The 19,998-nt window shown below is 38.7% G+C and overlaps 1 protein-coding gene across 4 annotated transcripts in view; it reads right to left on the bottom strand.

Moving 5' to 3' along the window:
• Window positions 1–19,998, bottom strand: part of ROCK1 (Rho associated coiled-coil containing protein kinase 1) — a 185,673-nt gene that overhangs the window by 31,130 nt on the left and 134,545 nt on the right. For all 4 annotated transcript variants that reach the window (XM_038388530.2, XM_043508019.1, XM_043508018.1 and 1 more), the window contains 6 exons: window positions 13,402–13,496; window positions 10,306–10,471; window positions 8,475–8,568; window positions 4,578–4,666; window positions 3,720–3,908; window positions 2,782–2,947 (listed from right to left, as the gene is read on the bottom strand). In XM_038388530.2, the coding sequence (XP_038244458.1) occupies window positions 2,782–2,947; window positions 3,720–3,908; window positions 4,578–4,666; window positions 8,475–8,568; window positions 10,306–10,471; window positions 13,402–13,496 (799 nt within the window). The remainder of the gene's footprint in view (window positions 1–2,781; window positions 2,948–3,719; window positions 3,909–4,577; window positions 4,667–8,474; window positions 8,569–10,305; window positions 10,472–13,401; window positions 13,497–19,998) is intronic.

The raw sequence follows: 19,998 nt of genomic DNA, 5'->3' as shown, positions 1-19,998 counted from the left end.
GGTAAGGTACACAATGTTGTTAGTTGAGTTTATCACTACTCCCCAGAAAGGGATTTCTGGATTATATTCTAGGGCAGTGTTTGGTCACTCTTTTGTTGGTTTATCACAAATACACGTTCCTAGAGAGAGTCGGAACAGTTATCTACACAACCCTCTGTGTCCTGAATGAATTGACATCTCAAACAAATGTAACATCCAGGAACAAAGTGGATCCCTGGGTAGTGAAGGGTAGCAACAATGGTCACTAGCACTTCTATAAAGACTCAGGGGTGGCTGAAAGACTGAATGGCAGTGCTTTTTACTGGTAGGCTACTGAAGCCAGTGTAAATCTCAGAAACATTTGATGGGTGGACCTGACTGGAATACGCAGAAAGGCCTCTGTCAACTCTACAGAAGTTAAAAAGTATTCCTGGTTGCATACTGGTAAAAGCTGAAGGCAGGATTTCCCTTTTTTGGGGCATTTGTTGAGTGCTTTACATAAAGAGATAAGAACGGCCATGCTGGGTCAGACCAATTGTTCATCTATCCCAGGATCCTATCTTCTGATATCAGATGCTTCAAAGGGAATGAATGGAACAGGGCAATTATCAAGTTGTCTAGTCCCAGTATCTGGCAGTCTGAGGCTAGGAACATGGGGTTGCATCGCTGACCATCTTGGCTAATAGCCATTGATGGACCTATGCTCCAAAAACTTACCTAATTCTTTTTTGAACCCAGTTATAGTTTCAACCTTCACAACCTCTCCAGGTTTTGTGGTTCAGTACTGCCACAATTTTATCCTCATGATTTTATCAACATAAATAAGATTCTGAAGCGCTTTAACTCCTTCTTGTGGGGAACCTGGTGGGGAACCTCCCTGGTTTGGAGTAGATGAAACACAAGTATGTACATGGTTAGAGCTAATTATTGAGTACTTTTGGTAGTTTAGGACTTGATATAATTAGGACTAGACCGTTCAAGACTGCCCTTCCTAGGCAACATAAGACTTCTAATATGTTGACCAATTTCAGGAAAATTTTGAGTGAGTTCAAATTATAAGAGCTCAGAAATTAGGCATGGAGGATCAATGGAAGTTCTTTTCAGATAGGAGATATTGTCGAACATAGGACTTGATGCCAGTTAGTAACATGAGGAAAGCTGCCAGCTGAAGGTCTCTGATCCCTTTTCAATACCTTAGTATTGAATGCATTAAGAAGTGCCATGAAGGAATAAAGTTCCTTGAAAAAGACCTGGATATTACTGACAGCTTGGAAACAACAGGAGGGTTCCTAGAATCTGACACAAGGGGAGATGTATTTCTACATGGATATGATGACTGTAGGAGTCACCGCTAGCAGATTTGAGAGGGGTTTAACATCAAATATACCAATATCCTGAAGATGTTCCTGGTACAAATACAGCAGACATGCACCCTTTAGGTTTTTAAAGTCTGATTATTTTACAGTCTGAATTGTGCTAGAAGCCAGAAGACTTATTACACAGCGCAGCAGTTGTGAAGATTTTAACACACCATTAACTGACTAAAAACACATTTTAGAAAAGGTATATAATTTAAAATCAACATCTAAAATAAAAAACAAAAACTAACTAAGAGAAGACATGGCACCAATGCAGACAAAGGGGAGGGAGGCTACTATCTAGAAGCATTCACTAACGATTGTTACATACCTGAAATTCAAGATTTCAACCGTTTAAAGATCTTTGGAAAAACTGCAGTGTGAAGATCTAGGCAGCGGAAAGTGCATCAATAGGAAAAGAGACATGCCTAAAATGTTTCTTTTACATTGCTCGTCCTCTGATGTCGTATGGTCATGTGTAAACCAATATCCCTTCTCCCCCTTGTCTAAAATGCTCTTGATGACATAGGTCCTATCCTTATTTACAGATATTCAGATGTATTTTGCTGCTGTGTATTCAGATTTTAAAGTCACATGACAAGCATATTTACTAATTTCACAAGGAAAATTATATCACTGCATATAGAAAATAAGCCTAATAACTTTACCTTATGGGCATTTTACAGCACAGCATATTATTATTGAATGTTGTTCTGTATCAAAAATAAATCTTGTGTGCTGGCATAACAGAGATCAGGTTATATTCTTGCAGCACCACAAAAAGTAACCAGTATCTACAACAGCAGTTCTCAAACTGCAGTCCATGAACTATATGCTCATGGTCTGCAAAGAGATGGTTAGTAACATGATGCTTTCTCTCTTTGTTTTCATCTACTGAATCACAACATATAGCTAAAAGTGCATTAAATATTTTCCTAACATTTACTTTCCAGGGAGGCAATTTTTGTCATTGCCACAGCGATGCTATGTGAACTATAGGAGATCCAGAAGGCAATTTTGCATTACAGTATGGTCTACCCTATGAAAAAATTTGAGATTCCTCATTTACAACACATATCACATCCACTATATTCACACAGTGCAGCAACGACAGTGGTAAGGATGGTCTCTTCCACTGAATGGAAGTGATGGTTCTAACCTGGGAAGACTAATTTCAGATGAAATTAAGACAGTGCTCTATACAAAGCTAGCCAAGCTATGAAATCCCTACCTGGCCTCCAACATAAAAAGTTAACACTATTATCCTGCATTCAGGACTTCAACAAAAGATTAAGTAAATTTTTTTTTAAAAAAAAATAGTTAAAATAATGGAGAGGGGATGAAGAAAAGTTGAGAGAAGCCATTTTAAAAGGTGATGGCCAACAATTTCTAAGACTAAGTATATATACAAAAAAAAAGTTGTCCAAATGCATAATTCTCTTACCTGTAAGGTTTCCATCAGTTTCATCTGGCTGGAGGCTGGCAACACTGGTAGAGTCCATTCCTTGCTGAAGGTCCAAAATTTTACTACGCAATTGTTCTATATCACTCTCTTTACTATCCAGCTGCATCTGAAGCTCATTCCTATATGTTGACTCTTCTGCTAGTTGCTGTATTTATATATATATACACACACACACACACACACAGAGTAAGCATATGATCCAAAGAGAACATGGATACAAAATAATAAGATATTTAAAAAAATAAGAATGAATTATGATGGATTACAAGCTTTCAGTAAATCTATGGATTAATTTGGTAACATTACTATTCATTTGGAATCTTTTACTATTCTATTACAATAACAGAATTCTCTGAATTGGTTTGGGCTTTTGTTTGAGACTAAAATATGCTAATTAAAACGATCAGCCCAGTTATCAAGGACTTGTGGGAATACATTAAGTTAGGAAATAGTCTGATTAATTTCATTAATGTTTTTCTTAAAAAGAACATCCCCAAATATTAAATCAGCCACTTAGACTCTAAATTAGAGCAATAATAATTTCTTTAAGTTGTAATAAAGCAAGCTAGAGACCACATAAGGGGAATTTTATACTAGAAAGTACCAATTTACATCTGTAAACTATTGCAAATTGGTTTGCAAAAATCAAACTATATTGTGTCATTTTTTTTCATTGTTCAGTAAGTCAAATGCATGGCGTCGGATTTGTTCCCTGGCAACTGTCACAATGAAATGGGTCTATAAAGTAGATTCTACTGTATTAGAAAACATAATCACAGTGTTTTGGACAGAAAAAAAAGGTGTCTTCTAGTACATATATTTGGTTCATAATTGTTACTTTTAAGGAAGATAATGTCTACACTCTCTTTCCCTTTGGACTGGATCACCAACTACAACGAAAAAGGAAAAGGTTTTACCGCTTGCATTTCATTGAGCTCCTTCTGGTATTTCACTACCATCTGATTGTATTTCTCTTTTTCTTGATTAAGCTCCAATTGTAGCTTTCGGTTTTCCTTTTCTTTTTTCCTCAAATCTTGTATATTAGCTTTCTTTCTGTCTATTTTAAAATCTTTCCGATTCATTATCTCAGCCAATTTGTTCACAGCCTGTATAAAAAAAGTACATGAATTAAGAGAGATGCTATACACGTAAGCTTTTGTAAAGAACGTAGAAGTTTCTCTTGGTTCAGAACCACGTCAGAGAGAAAAATCATTTGGGTTACAGAAGCCCACGTTATATTTCAGCATGACATTATATTGAAAACATGCATCTAGAACTCCCTGCCTTTCTATCCCCTTGTTACTGCAGCTGTCAAATTGACTACTAAAATACTTATATTTCAGTAAGAAAAAGTAGAAATAAGAGAAAAGTAAAATGTAGCATTTCCAACTTTGGAATAGATTTTTTTTAAATGAGCTGAGACCATCTTTAAAAAGTGTAGATTTCCCAGAACGTAATTAATTATAAAAGTGAATGCACTGGCTACAAAAAAGCTCCTATTAACATGTCATCTGTGGGTCTGATCCTGCAAACCCTTACTCTCTTGAACATTCCATAATCAAGTGAAAAGTTTACAGGATCAGAACTTATGCTTTTAGCTATAAATTACACTAATGCAAATTTAAGATTTATAGATCATCACAAATACAAATTTCATCTAGCTATAGTGCTGAGAAGTAATCACACAGAGTAATTCATTAAAATTTGAAAGCTATTTTTCTGGTATGCCACAATGAAGTCAACATGTTCATATTAAAATATCTAAAAATTAATACCTGTGTTTTAAGAGTTCTTTCAGTATGAAGATTCTTCTCATAATGCATTCTAATACTGTTGATTTCCTCTTCTTTCTTCAATTTAAATTCTGTTAAAAAATACCATTAAACTTTCTAAGATATACATTTTATGGCAAGAAAACAATTTTTAAAGGTCATTCATTTCTCCATAGTATGTGGGTTTTTTTCCATCTTTCTGTTCTTTGACTTTGCATACAAACACAAAGACCATTTATTTAATGATACTGGAATATCATAAATATCTCACAGCAGAATACTTCAGATAGATAGGGCAAAGCTAAAATGCATATATATGTAGCTCCTAACATACTGTTATAGCATTTTTGACCACTGGCAACACTGAGCAGAAGTTTTCAGAGAACTGTCCACAGTGACGCCAAGATCTCTTTCTTGGATGGTAACAATTAATTTAGAACCCATCCGTGTGTATATAGTTGGAATTATTTTTTCCAACATGCATTACTTTTCATTTACCAATGTTGAATTTCATCTGCTATTTTTGTTGCCTAGTGACACCGTTTTGATATATCCTTTTAATTCCTTGCAGTCTGCTTTGGACTTAACTATCTTAAATAACTATCATTTGCAAACTTTGCCACTTCACTGTTCATCCCCTTTTCCAAATCATTTATGAATATGCTGACCAGCGCAGATCCCAGTACAAATACTTGGTGGGACACTGCTGTTCACCTCTCTCCACTGTGAAAACTGACCATTTAGTCATACCTTTTGTTTCCTTTCAACCAGTTACTGATCCATGAAAGGACCTTCCATCTAATACCATGACTACTTAGTTTCCTTAAGAGCCTTTGGTGAGGAATCTTAAAGGCTTTCTGAAAATGCAAATTACTATATCAACTGGATCACAATTCTCCACATGCTTGTTGATTCCCTCAAAGAATTCTAATAGATTGGTAAGGCATGACTTCTCTTTACAAAAGCTGCGTTGACTCTTCCCTCGCAAATCATGTTTATCTACATGTCTGATCATTCTGTTTTTTACTATATATTGTACAAATGTGCCTGGTATTGAAGTTATGCTCACTGTCCATTAAATGCCAGGATCTCCTCTGGAGCCCTTTTTAAAAATCGGTATTACATTAGTTACCTTCCAGTCATCTGATTCAAAGGCTGATTTCTGTGAGAGGTTAAATACTACAATTAATAATTCTGCAATTTCATATCTGAGTTCCTTCAGAACTCTTGGATGAATACTATCTGGTCCTGGTGACTTATTACTGTTTTGTTTTTCAATTTGGTCTAAAACCTCTTCTATTAACACCTCAATTAGGGACACTATTTCAGATCTGTCACCCAAAAAGAATAGCTCTGATGTGGATATTTCCCGCACATGCTCTTCAGTGAAGACTGTTGCAAATAATTCATTAAGCTTTTCAACAATGGCTTTGTCTTTGTCGAGTGCTCCTTTAACACCTTTAGTAAAATCCAATATTGCTCCAATTAATTTTATCTTCTGCATAGGGATCAATACTGGCATTTCTTTCCTAACAGTCCCAGAAAAGAGAACAACCAAAGGATGTGATGAATATTGTTCCTCTACCTCTGCCATAATCTCCCACAAACTAATCAATAGTCCAAGTATGGGCATACTTGGATCCCTGTTTTTCTGAGGTAAGCTGCTACAACTAGACACTTTGCTAATACTTTGGCAGTGGCCAATAGGCTGAATGGTAATTCCCAACCACAAACGTCAAATATCATCTGTGGAATGGGTGGATTGTGATAAGGGAATGCGTCCTGAAGGTCAAGAGCAGTGTACCAATCAGTCATTTGGACACTGTACCAGTCAGTCTAGAGATGCGATGATGGTGGCTAGGGATACCATTCTGAACTTTATCTTCCTGAAGTAAGTGTTCACTCTTCCGAGTTCTAGGGCAGGCCAAAGTCCCCCCACTTATTCTTGGAGATGAGGAAGTACCTCGATTAAAAAGCCCTCCCTTTGAAGCAAAGCATCACCTCTATTGTGCCAAGAGCCAGAAGTGATTGGACATCTTGGTCTAACAAGCTCTTGTGAGAGGGGTCCCTGAACAGGAACAGGGAAGGTGGGCAAGTGTTGAGTATGGACTGAAATTAAATCTCAGATCCCACTCCAATGATTTCCAATACCCACCCATTTCTTGTTATATCAGTCCAGAAATAGTGGAAATGAGACAGGCGGTCGCCAAAAGCGAGGAGATGGGATAGCTAGATCCATAATAACTTGTAAAATATTCCTGGGTGAGCAATCAAATTTACAGCCTCAATAATGAAGATAGGTGAGATGAAGTTCCAACTGTTTATAAGAATTTCTCCCACAAACTTCTGTTGTTTCCTTTGAGCATCCATTTGTCAGTACCAATAGTAAGCAGGGTACCTGTGGTAAGCTTGTGGTCTGAAATGCTTATGTTTGGGAGCTGGCATGTATACCCTCAATGACCCGAGGGTTGCTCTGAAATGGAAATACACCTGACCTTTGATCAGAAGCAGAAAATGCACTGCTGAGGCTGCTGCTGGCTTTCAAACCACCTGAAGGACACAAGAGGCTCTGATATGTCTCCCTACCAGTGTGAAGCTCACCTCTCAACCTTCAAATCTGCTAGTATGTGACACTAGCAAACAAAATGTGGGACAAATGACTGAAATACGAAACATTATTTTGGTGATTCAAAGTATAAGGTACAGATTATTGTGGTTTTAAAGTACAAAACCTGTAAGGTGTCTTCTCACAATGTTTAACCACATACAACCATAACCCATAGATCAGCAGCAGAGTGGCAAAATGTGGGTCTGCCATGTTAGAGATCTGGACTCCACTCTTCACTCTGCCTGCAGTGACCCTGCATACCTCTCTGCTAATGTATTTTAAAAATGAGAGGGAAAGATGTGCGCGCTGCAACTCGTAATTGATTGTGTTCTAGGTTTAGAACCTTAGCCAACAATAAGGATAGCGAAGAGCCTGGGAATATAAACACCATACTGGAGATGTGATTTGAAGTCAAGGTATACTTTACAGCTCAGGGGATTTGTAAACCTGCCAAAAGTAATGATGTTGGAATGCTTATTATTCTCTCTGTAATAAATCTATTTTTCATCCAACCACCATAAAAAACTCAAATAGCACTCAAAAGAGATTACATTTTATGTTTTGATTTTTGCCATTTTTATGATATTTTTACAAAACAAAGATTTAAAAATCTTGTCAAAACAAAAAAACTCAAATGCAGCCTTAACTATGGTGTCATGACTAGATCTGGCAAAACATAAAAAAACCATTCATACTATAATTTTCAGAGCTCCATGGAAATTTAAGTGCCATCATGAAGATTAGTAGACATGGAATATGAAGAAGAAGGTTTGTTTACTTCTGGTCTGTGATTGATTGATATTCTTTCCTTACATCATGTTTAACAACATATTCTGATATAATATTAAGCTAAATACACTAAGCTTATTATTATTATGTATTCTTTGCAATCATAAATCATGAGAGGATGGGATTTGCAATCTCTCTTTGTACAAACGAAATGGGCTGGGAATTTGACCCACAAAACCAGCAGATTCAGGCAAGTCTTATAAAACTTTTCACTAGCTCCTGGCTCCCCACAGTCTTTTCTCATCCTCATGGCAGCACAGGCTTCCTCAACAGCTACGTCCACCAGAAATCCCTAGGAGCAGAAAAGGAACCACATGTCCCCCATCACATGGGAGGGAGGAAGTAATTAATTTCATGCTGACAACATGGAAAAGATAAGGTCCTTAATAATGAAGGAAAAAATGGCCAAAATTGGTTTTCAAGTCTGTAACAGCAAATGCATATTTCTCTGTAATCAATTATGCATCATCCTAATATAATTTAAAACTCAAAACATGCCATACCTTCCTCCTGTTTCTTATTTTTTTCAATGAGCTCTGCATTTTCTTTTGTTAGAAACTCAACATCATTGGTTAATGTATTATTTGTTTCTTCCAGCTAAATGAAAACAAACAGATTTTAAAACAAAGCATTTGCTATACATCCTACCCATATTCAAAACTGTATTTATTCTTTAAAATAATCTTAAATCAATAATAGTATTCCACACAGAATTACAATTCTTAGATTGCATACTAACTAATCTGTTCATACTTCAAAATTGTACATAAAATTCTAGATATTTTACTTCTGATCCCTCTTTCCTTCACAAAGACACTGGGTATACAACTCTCTCTAAGAAAAGGATTAGGTCTACTTTTATGATCCATGCAGCGTTAAGCACATTTTCAGTGTGCAATAAATAATACCCAACAGAACTTAAGGAATTAAGCAGAACTTCACTGTTACTTTGTTCAGCAGCTTTCAGTAAATTTTAAGGAACTTTTCTGTAAACGATAACACGTAGCTACCTACACCTGAATCCAGAGAATCAGGTGCTAGTTATGAAATTCCAAGATTTCAGGCTTTCCATAATTATTTATTATCACTCTCAGTCCATGGAATTTACATTTGAGTAGTGTTATATATCATGGAAAACAGACAGGCATATATGGGTAAAAAGAAAATATTTGTTTTTTTGTCAAACGGAGCACACAGGATTTGTGAAATAAACTGTAGGGGGAAATTAATATTATTTGCCTATATTAGCTCCCAATCAGGATCATTGTGCTGGATGCTATACAAACATATTAAAAGACAAAAAGACTACAGTTGTGTTCAGTAAGCAAGTTTTGTTTGAAACCTACAGAAATACATTGAATGATTGTGTGTTGAGTTATGTTATCAATAATATTTGAAGTTGACAACTTATGGGTAGGAAGTTCCTACTTAGATTCCATATTTATGCAGTTATTTAAAATAGTCTCAAATGAAAATGGGGCATTCTGGAAAGTGAAAGGTTATTTCTTGGGGCTATTGCACGTGTAACATTACTGCAACAAATGTTACTTCAAATAATTGAATGTGGGGGTGTAAAGTACATAATAGCATGCAGAAAAACAATGCATTTTGGTCATCATGCGCAAAATTTTACTGCTGGGTTATGTTAGGCAGTATCTGAGTGCATGCATGCCTCTGCATGCAGAAGGCCGAAGTGGAAGAACACAGTTTAAAGGTATTATAAAATAGAAATATTATACAGCAAATTAATAGGGTTTGTGAGTAAAAACTCTTGGCTAACATTACTGTAAATGTAATGCAAAAATTAAATGGTTGCTCTTTGAAGTTGAGAATTTCTAGCTTGTATATTTTGATTTAAAAATATTTGCCTGGAAAAAAACCCAATATCTTTCAAATCCTTTCTGAATGAGGAAAGTGATTATTCAGTCAGATCCCCGAGTACACTATTAAAGAAACTGATGATTTTAAAAATATATAGTGATGGATGGTGGACCAACTGAAAGATACTGTGCTTGATTTTCAACTTGGCCTCAACCCAGACCCTCTTTTTGTGTCCACATTTATTTGGGAGCTCAAATAATGTAATTTAAATGTCTAAATACCGGAACGTGCCCTCAGATCAGATTCTCAGTTAGCTAAATGGCAGCAATTATGTGCACAAATAACTGCAGATGCAAAACTGCCTCAATTTGCACGCACAAATTGCTGGATGCTGGACTTTAAAAACCTAAATTTTTATGCGCACACACACACACAAATTTTCAGTTATAGTTGTAACGTTTGATGATTTTTTGACAATAAAGCCACTTTTTATACGTTTAAACAACAACTTACCCGGCTTACAATGTTGTCCTTGTCAGTAATTTCTTGTCTATTTCTTGACGCTGCTTTCTTGCTTTCCTGAGTCAATTCAAAATACTGTTCTTCCAGGAGACCTCGGGCCAACTGTTCTGACTCAGCTTTAGTTTCAGCCAGATCCAATTGTGCAGCAAGAGTTTCTCTATAACAGAATGTTAAGATCTTATGTTTCCTGTGGAAAATAATTAACATTTGCAGGGAGAACAAACAAGCCCAGACTGTACTTTTCAGTGCACCATTTTTTAAAAACATTGCCTTTAAAGGATCAAGAGAAGCAAATAGCTCTACATTAAAAGGGGAGAGGACACCTATGTAATGCACTACAAAAGCATAGGTCCTGTCCATATCAGCACTTGATACCATGTTTGAAAACTTTTTCAACCACGGTTATTGCATAACAGTTGTTACATTTTTAGCATTCACAGTTAATGAAGTTAAAGACTGCTCAGATATCATGCTTTATACTGTTTGGGTAGTTTCTGAAGAAGCACAATTTTTTGCAACAGTGTCCACTTGCACTACAAATGCAGCCATACTGGGAGGTTAAAACACAGTTGGCCCCTGTAAGCAAGGGTCCCTTTGGTGCCAACTGGTAGAGGGCAAAGTGGATACATATGATTTTACAGGGATCCCTGGGGTCAGATATATGCATAATAGTTCACCAGAGTGGCATGCAAAATCTCTCCCAAGAGCTAGAAGCCCACTGGTTGTCATAATCACTGTGAAATGTATGTGCACATGGTATACTAAAAATTATGTTGTTAAGGTCTTGGAGTTATGGCAGGTCACCAGGAGATGACACACCGTGAAGATGTTCCTTTCAGGCAGGAGGTAACCGACACCAATCTCCATGTCTGGCCATTTGTTTATTATATACCTACTATATGCATAGTGGACCAAGTGTGAATGGAGTGATTGCAAAATCTACAAGTGAGGAAATCTACAGGAAGCAACATAACTCAGTGGTTTGAACATTGGCCTGTTAAACCCAGGATTGTGAGTTCAATTCTTGAGGGGCCGTTTAGGGACCTGGGGCAAAAATTGGGGACTGGTCCTGCTTTGACCAGGGGGTTGGACTAGATGACCTCCTGAGGTCCCTTCCAACCTTGATATTCTATGATACAGGAGAAAGGGTGTCCTCTTTATGAAGATCGACAAAAGATTGGTCTAGTATACCTTGCAGTGCAAATGAATACATTGAATCCTTCACCTAGAAGGCAAATTGACAGCGTGCTTGTCTCATGAAAGATGCATCACAGCCAGCCTGGCTGTAAAGTACTGCAAGGATTTTGGGTGAGCAATACTTTAAAATTAAGGAGATACTCTAATGTCTTAAGTTTGGGCTCTTGAATGTGTGTTATGTTATATGTAACTATTTGTTTCCAATACTTCTAATTGCTACTACTTGAATCTCTAGGCTTTGTTAAATAAACTTTTTCTTGATTTCACTATAAATACACCTAAATGCTAAGCAGTGATCCAAGATGGAACTTGTAAGCTAGAGTGTACTATTTGTTTGGAAGAAGTGAATCTGTGGAAACAGAGTGTTCAGCAGACAAGGGGCAGTACTCCAGGGAGGGTTCGAGGGCTGGGGGGTGTGCCAATCGGTAACCTACAGAGTGACAGTGGGCCTGCAGGGCCTAGAGAGCAGTGTTTGTGTTGCCTATGGCCAGTGGAGTTAGGGAGCTGACCCACAGCTGGCACAGTTCAAGGATTTCTCATATTAAGGGAAGGTTGTAGCAAGTTGCCTCACAATCCAGGGAAGCATCACAGCCCCCAACATGGTAAAAAACATGGTGGTATGTTGCAATATAGAGGGGATATTCACAATTTTCCCAAACCATACTAAAGCCTGTTTAAGTTTTTACTGCAGTATTAGGTTATATTAAAGGCCTATCCGTATTGCAAAATAAAAATATGCTTTCATAGTTCAACGACAACTGTGCTGCAGCTGAGTCCCTGATCTGGTGTATTTGTAAGAGGGCCCCTAGCATAGACAGGCAACAATTAGTTTGGAATAGCTCATGTATAGATCTAATTAAAAATGTATACAACATATATTATGCTGAAGGGGTGAGGGAATAAAAAGCCTCCATAAGACGACAAAAAAATAAATGGGAAGAAAAAAAAAGAGAAGAGAAGAGACACCAAAAGGGCTAAAGGGAGTGTCTCTTCCCTTGTCCCCACCTTGGAGAATTGAGATTCTCCAACATTTTCTTGCTCAGGGCTGTGATTGGTTGATAATCTCTCCTTATATCATATTTAACAACATCGTGTCTTTTCTCTCCTTCCTTTCGTTCTTCTCAAATCCACAGTGAACATTGTTTTTAACATGCCCTAATTTACTCTTAAAGACTTGTCTGCAATACTTATGCAGACCAATGACCATGCTTGTCAAGTACCACAAGTTCTGTACTATACACAGGCGCAAAACCATCACTTTTTGAATAAAGATTATGAAATGGACAGGACTAATTCTGCATAGATAGAAGAACAAATTACTGAATTGGAAATAGTTTTAAGTAATAGTCTTTTGTAAGTTTTGAAATACTGTAAATTCTTCAATTATTTGAAAAGATTCACAAAATTGGATAACCTTAATTGATTTGGTTGTAGTTAGTACGACACACTTAAAATGAGCTTTCAAATGAAGTATTATCTTCATTAAAATTAAATTCTTTGTCTGAAAACCATTTATTGGCTCAAAAACTAAATGTAATTACCAGGCTAACAATATTTTTGGAGGAGGGGAGTGAGTCTGACAAAATTATGAATCCAACAAAACTATTTTTCTAAATGTCAGACATTTCTACTCTCCAAAAACTCCAAACCTAGTCCAAGAAAATAAACATTAACCCTGACTCCATTCTTAATCATCCATCAATATAAGTAACATCCTATATATTCACTATATTTCAAGACCTGTTATACTTTTTATAAGTAGTCATTTCTCAGCATTACTGCAGGGAAAAAAAAATATGTTTTTATCCTGGATTCAGGGCTTCAAGATTGATACCACACTACTATACAAAGTAAAGATTTTTCTGCTTGAAAAATATAAAATGGACATACTTTTCATTTTGCAATTCCTGTATTTTTTTTTGAGTTTCTTTATTCTTCTCCTCAATTTCTTCTTTAAGCTCTTTAACCTGAGTTTTGTAAAGGGTCTGTAAGGGAAGTATTAGAAAGAAATCATCATTCAAATCCTTCCTTAAAACTCTCCTTTGCTGTGATTCCTATAAAAAATTTTTCACAACCGTTTGACAGCTGGCACACTGATATCACTTCTGATTATGCTGACTAATAATATTGTCTCATTGTTTCCTTGTATTCCCCCGTCTGTCTGTATTCATCTGTTGTTTCATACTTAGATGGCAAGCTCTTGGGAGCAGAGACTATAGTTTTGTTCTGTTTGTACACGGTATAACACAATGAAGTCCTGGTCCATGAATGGGATTCCTAGGTACCAGGATAATACAAATATTAAAAACAGTAATAATCCTCTGAGCTTAAAAAACATTTTACTCTGAAGAACTATGGCTAAGAATTCAGATCATACTGATTAATATTTCTTTAATTACATGAGTTCATGAAACTGAGGAAAGAATCAGGGTAAAAACACTGTACTCCTGGTCTTCCAATTAGTAAAATGTTACACAAATCATGATATGTATGATAAAATTACAGAGAAGTTTAGTTAAACAAATGATTACAAAATAAACTTCTTTGTAGTGGGTATTATGATAGATACTGCATTATCTTTGGGGATCACACTGTATTAACTGTATTGTATGAATGGTTTATGTATCGTTTTACATGCAACTCCAGGGGGAGAATTACTACAACTCCTGAAATCAAAAACAGCGATTACTCAGTGAACTACTCAGGTTGTAAACACCTCCAGAGAGGTACCACACCCTGTGGAGGCTTGCATATACTGGTCCAGAGACCATCAGACAAAGGAAGGGCTTTTGGCATAAAAAGGCAGAGTTTAAACAGTGCATTTTTTTCAGATCCAGTAAACAGATAGGACCCTGTGTCCAAGGGATGGGGTGGACCCCAATCCTTGTGGAAAGGTTGAAAGACTGATCTACTAGGACCCCAAAAGACTGATGGGTGATATCTGGTAAGCTTTTAGCATGTGTATAGACATTTTTATGGGTTTTATTTGTTGTCTCTGTAATGCATTTACCACAAGAATAAATGTATTGTGCTTTATGAAGGCTAGATGGTAACAAGTATACACTGCTGTAGCAATGACCCTAAGTTAGCCACAGTGCTGGACCATGGTCAGACCTGCTGGGGAAATTACAGTGAGATGCAGAAGGAATGCAAGCCTAAACCCCAGGTCTGGAGAGAGAAAAATGGGTCTTTTTCTGAGAGAGGTGACGGCTGGAAGCCTGTCACCTTAAGTAGGTTCCTTCAAAGAAGACCAGGAAGGGAGTGGTCAAAGGTGAAGTGAACCCTGAAACTGTGACAGGTATAAAAATATTTCTCAAACTGAAATCTCAACTGACTATATAAATTCACAAGGATATTTCAAGTTCATGCATTAGAGAGCATCTTATGCCGTTGTCTGTACTCACACGAATGAAACAAATCCTCCAGCCAAATGAGAGACATGGAAGGCCCTGAATACAATATTGATACAATCCCAGTGCATGAAAGTGCGGAGAATGGTTTCTGAGTGCCATGAACCATTGCTCTGTTGGGGCTGAATCAGCAGAGATGCCCATAGGATGACAACAAAGATGTTTTTCTAGCATTCTGAGGAACATGTGCAGAATGCATGGGGTGCTATTTTCTCTGTAATCTGAGCAAACATACTGAGGAACAACATAGCACAAAAGTAGATTTCATCCCTCCCTCCTAAAATTCCCTTGCGTAAACCCATTTACACTGACTCAAATACTTTCCTATTCCCAAGATCAAGATGATAGTCATTTGGTTGAATATAATAAAAAAGTCAACTATTTCGATTAATAGACTATATTACAATGAATTTGTCTTGACTAAACTAAGTGTCTGATTTTGCCATGCTTACTCATATTGAATAGTACCTTACCCACTGAGTAATCCCACTGCGGACTATAGGTAAGGGTGTCAAAATTAGGACCTAAAATATAACAATTTTATATAGAGCCCTTAGATGTTGCCTACATATACACACTTTAGTTTGTTTTTCTTAGATTTGTATATGTCTGTATATAGCTATCCAAATGAAAAAGAATGGTTACTTACCCTACAGTAACTGTGGTTCTTCAAGATATTGTACTCAGTGGGAATCCCACTATAAGCGAGCATGTGCCTCATGTGAGGGAGACTAGATTTTGTTTGACTAGTCGTGTCAATTTTTTTTTGGACTAGCAGTACAGTCCCACTGCAGATGAGAATGCACTCTGCTTCCTTATGCTTCCACATGAGGCCACAAAGGGCAAGGTGGCTGCGTCCCTCCCTCAGCTCCTTTACAATTCGAAGCCTGTGTAGCTAAGAACTCCAGAAATCAGGGATGGAAAGCAAGTGGTGGGATCACACTGACACCATCTTGAAGAACCATAGTTACTATATTGCAAGCAATCGTTCTTTCTGCTTTGATATTGTGTATCTGGAGATCCCACTGAAGGTCACTGACAAGCAGCATCCTCCCTGGATGGTGGGAGTGAGGGCAGATATGAAAAAAGCCTTGAAGAATCTGAACACCATAGGGTGTAAAAAGACCGAAGGTAACTGTATTGGTGCATGGCACCCTGATATCACTGCCAGGTGGACTTTAAAAGAGTTAAAGGCTAATCATGCTTGTAGGCCAGCATCTTTGGAACAAGGCCTTGTTTATGGGGAGAACAATCCTGGGAGGGCCAGTGGCTGACAAAATGTCAAATAACTTGTGGAATTTTTTAGGGATGATTGAAGTCTCATCTTCAAGATGTCTGCAGTCTGCACTAGGAGCTCCTGAATTGCCTTGAAATTATCTAGCACCAGGGACAGTAAGGGAGAATTTCTTAAGGGGTGAGGGGGGCTGCTGGACCTCTGGATCTCGCTCCTCTGTGTATGCCAGTGACTGAGGTCTTATTAGAAAAGCTGCTAGAGAGGGAGACCTCCCAGTCTTCTACCACTGTAGGGACAAGCTCCTAAAGGCTGGGGAAGGTAGGCTGCAATAGCCACAGTGGCATACCATACACATATAGGTGGCTCTCGGATTGCTGGCTGGTCCAGTGACAATCCTGGTGGGCTAGTAGTTGAGGTCTGTACAGGTCCTTGGATGTCCTAGTGGTACAACTTGTGGACTTTAGTGGAGACAGATCTCTGCAGGCTGCCAGCAAAAAGATGTGCCTGGGGGAAATGGTGGAGAAGGGGTACACCTCTTCCACAGGTGGTGCTGACTGGTAAGGGGTTGTTGGTGTCAAGGTCTGTACTAGTGCCAATACATATCTTGGTGCCAACCGTGACTCCAGTGCACTCCAAGTCTGCCCTGCTGGTGCTGAGTCAACATAGATGAGGACACTTCCACACAGGTAGCATCTGCTGCATCGCAGTCTGCTCCTTTCCACTGATCCTCAAAGCCACACTGGACTTGACCGAACTATCTTCCGACATCTTTCTATCCCTTTCTTTACAAGAAGACAGAGATCCTTCTTGAACTCCTGCCTCACTGTTGAGAGTGATCGCTTTCAGCATTTTGCTTCGACCTCTGAAATGCTGATTAAACGTTGGGGCTGTTGGTGTCTTCAGCACCAAAGGTGATACCGGTGCTGACATCGGATCTGGCTTCATTGCTGTTTTCTCTGAGGAGGTCTTTGGAGTCATCAGTCCACCTCATGCGATCTAGAGACCACTAGAAGTGTCTTCTAACTCAATACATCTGGATCCAATGCCACTTTCATGGATTGCTCCAGAAGGTGGAGCATTACTCTTGTTTCTCACGACTTCCCAGTCCTCACAAAGAAGGAGACTGAGACCAAGAACCTGCTTCACTTACAGGACTCTCCAAAGTAGAATAGGTATCTGTCAAGCCAGTCTTTCAGCAGAATTAGTCCACTGCAGGATGGACAGACTTTGGGGTGGGGTGCAGGAGTGGTGCGGCGTGTGGCAGGGTTGGGGTGCACGGTGCTCAGGACAGGGGGTTGGGGTGCATGGGCTGCAAGGTGCAGCAGGGTGCTCAGGACAGGAAGTTGGGGGCGGGGGGCAAGGTGCAGGAGGGGTTTGGGCTCCGGCCTGGTGTCGCTTACCTAAAGAAGCTCCAGGGCAGCAGCGGTGCACACTGGGGCCAGGGCAGGCTCCCTGCATGCTTGCCCTGGCCCCACGCTGCGCCACTCCGGGAAGCGGCCGGCACCACGTCCCTGCGCGGCCGCTGTGACAGCGCACAGAGCTCCACACACTGCTCTTGCAATGCCTCCAGGTACCTCCCCAGAAGCTCCTATGAGCCATAGTTCCCCGTTCCTGGCCGATGGGAGCTGCGGGGGGCAGTGCCTAGAAGCAAGGGCAACGCACAGAGCCATCTGCCCCCCCAGGGATGTGGTGCTGGCCACTTCTGAGAGCGGCGCAGGGCCTGCAGCACCACAGGAGGCAATCCTGTGGGCTGGATCCAAAGCCCTGAGGGGCCAGATCCAGCCCTTAGGCCGTAGTTTGCCCACCTCTGGTCTAGTAGATCAGACATCAGCTAGGTTCTGTCTCACTGGCATGAGCAGCGAGGGGGACCTGAGGGAAGATTGAGGCTGCCCCATCCACCCCACTCCTTACCTCATGTAGGAGCACGAGGTAGAACAGGGCACATGCAGAGCCTCAACAAACATGACTAGTCAAAAAAATCCATTCTTGCACGCTTAAGAGACATAAGAACCTAGAGTGGGATCCACGCTGACAGACACTCAAAGAATTCATAGTTTTGATAAGCTGTCTCTACTTAGGTTAGACTTGGGCTGCAGCAATGTAAAGCTATATTAGGACAGTGCAAAAACACATCCAGTGAATAATATAATTATATGTTAAAAGGTTATTTTCTTTCCAGCCAAAATCCTAGGATTGTAAATCAAGTGCAATAAATACACTCAATGAAAGAAAAGTTACTGATTAATAGTAAAAAGAGAGACCAGGAAGGTGGAATCTGGGGCTCTAGTGCAGTTCTTTACTTTTTGGCTATTCAGTTTCTGTGATGTATGGATAGACGGGTATTAACCTACACCACAGAGTGCAACACTCTGAAAATCTTCGGATAAAGAGCATTTAACTTAAAGATGGTTTGGTTAGATTGGCCCAATTGTGACTCAAGAATCCCACATATTAAAAAATGAGGTTTTGTGGGCATGAAGAGTCATGTGTGCAAACTGGGTATAATATTATATACTAAAGATGTATTAAAAATTATTTGAGTTGCAAAGTCAAGTACTCAATAGTTAAGAAATGCCACATTTACAGTTGTCTATGCAACCTTTAATTCAATTTTAATTACAATTTTTTTAAAAAGTTCCTGTTCAGTTATTATTTTAGTGTGATGCCAAAATTTTCATGAGAAATGCAAGTGAGACATATGAAACTGTAATTTAACAGTTTATCTCTCAGCTAAACCTCAATGGAATCTCAGGGAATAAAGGAAAGACATTTCTTTAGCCCAAGGGCTTGCTCCTTGACAAATGTAAAGGGCCTATGGCAAAGAATGGAAGTGTTAGAGCTTAAAAAGGTAACAGTTATTTTTATCAAAAAAAGTGTTAGACAACCAAAATATAGGGATCCCTATCTGTCCCATCTGTACAAGGTTAGAGCCTGGACTGAGTCTTCAGATGCCTAGCCTAAGCCAAATTTCCTCAAATGCTAAGGCTTTGCAAACAGAAAAGTTAATAAACCTTACTGACTTGGATAAGTTGGATATTAAGTATCTCTTACTTGGCCTTAGTATATAGTGAGGCTGATACTGGACTACTGTATCTCTCGCTGTTGTCCACATTATAAAAAGTTGAAAAATTGGAGGTTGCAGAAAAAACCCACAAATGATTTGAGGCCAGATAAAATACCTTACACTGAGAGACTTAAAAAGATCAGTATGTTTACCTGACAAATTAAAGACTAAAAGGTGACTTGAATACTGAGTATAAATACCTTCATGAGGAGAAAATACTGGGCACTACAGGACTCTATAACCTTGAGGAGAGTAGCGTAATAAAAACCGATTTGTAGAAGCAGAAGCCAGACAAATTCAAATTAGAAATAAGGCATAAACTTTGAAAAGTGAGGGTGACTAACCACTGAACAAACTAGTAAAGGAAGGGATAGATTCTCCATCTCTCGATGTCTTAAAATAAATATAAGATTCCTTTCTGGAAGATCTCTTTTAGCCAAACATAAGTTATTGGGCACCGTCACAGGGGTAAAATTTAATAGCCTGTGATATACAAGAAGAGTGAGGCTAGAAGATCTAATGTGCCCTTCTGGTCTTAAACTGTATGAATCTTCTTTCTTTCAATTCATCCTAAAGTTCAATGCCAAATGCATTGGCTGAAGCTTGTATAAATCTACCCAATTTAGAAGGACAATGGGGAAGTGACACCTGGCTCTCTAATCAAGTCTGCTAGATTATGAGCAAACTAATTTGGAACTAGTTTACACCTGAGGCACTTTTAGGAAATTTTTGGAGGCAGTTCACTACTATATGCATATGAAGCGGTATTACTTATGCAA

Source organism: Dermochelys coriacea, chromosome 2 (assembly GCF_009764565.3).
Source record: "Dermochelys coriacea isolate rDerCor1 chromosome 2, rDerCor1.pri.v4, whole genome shotgun sequence".
Classification (NCBI taxonomy): Eukaryota; Metazoa; Chordata; order Testudines; family Dermochelyidae; genus Dermochelys; species Dermochelys coriacea.
The sequence above is the reverse complement of the archived record's forward strand: the minus strand, read 5'-3'. Positions and strand labels throughout refer to the sequence as shown.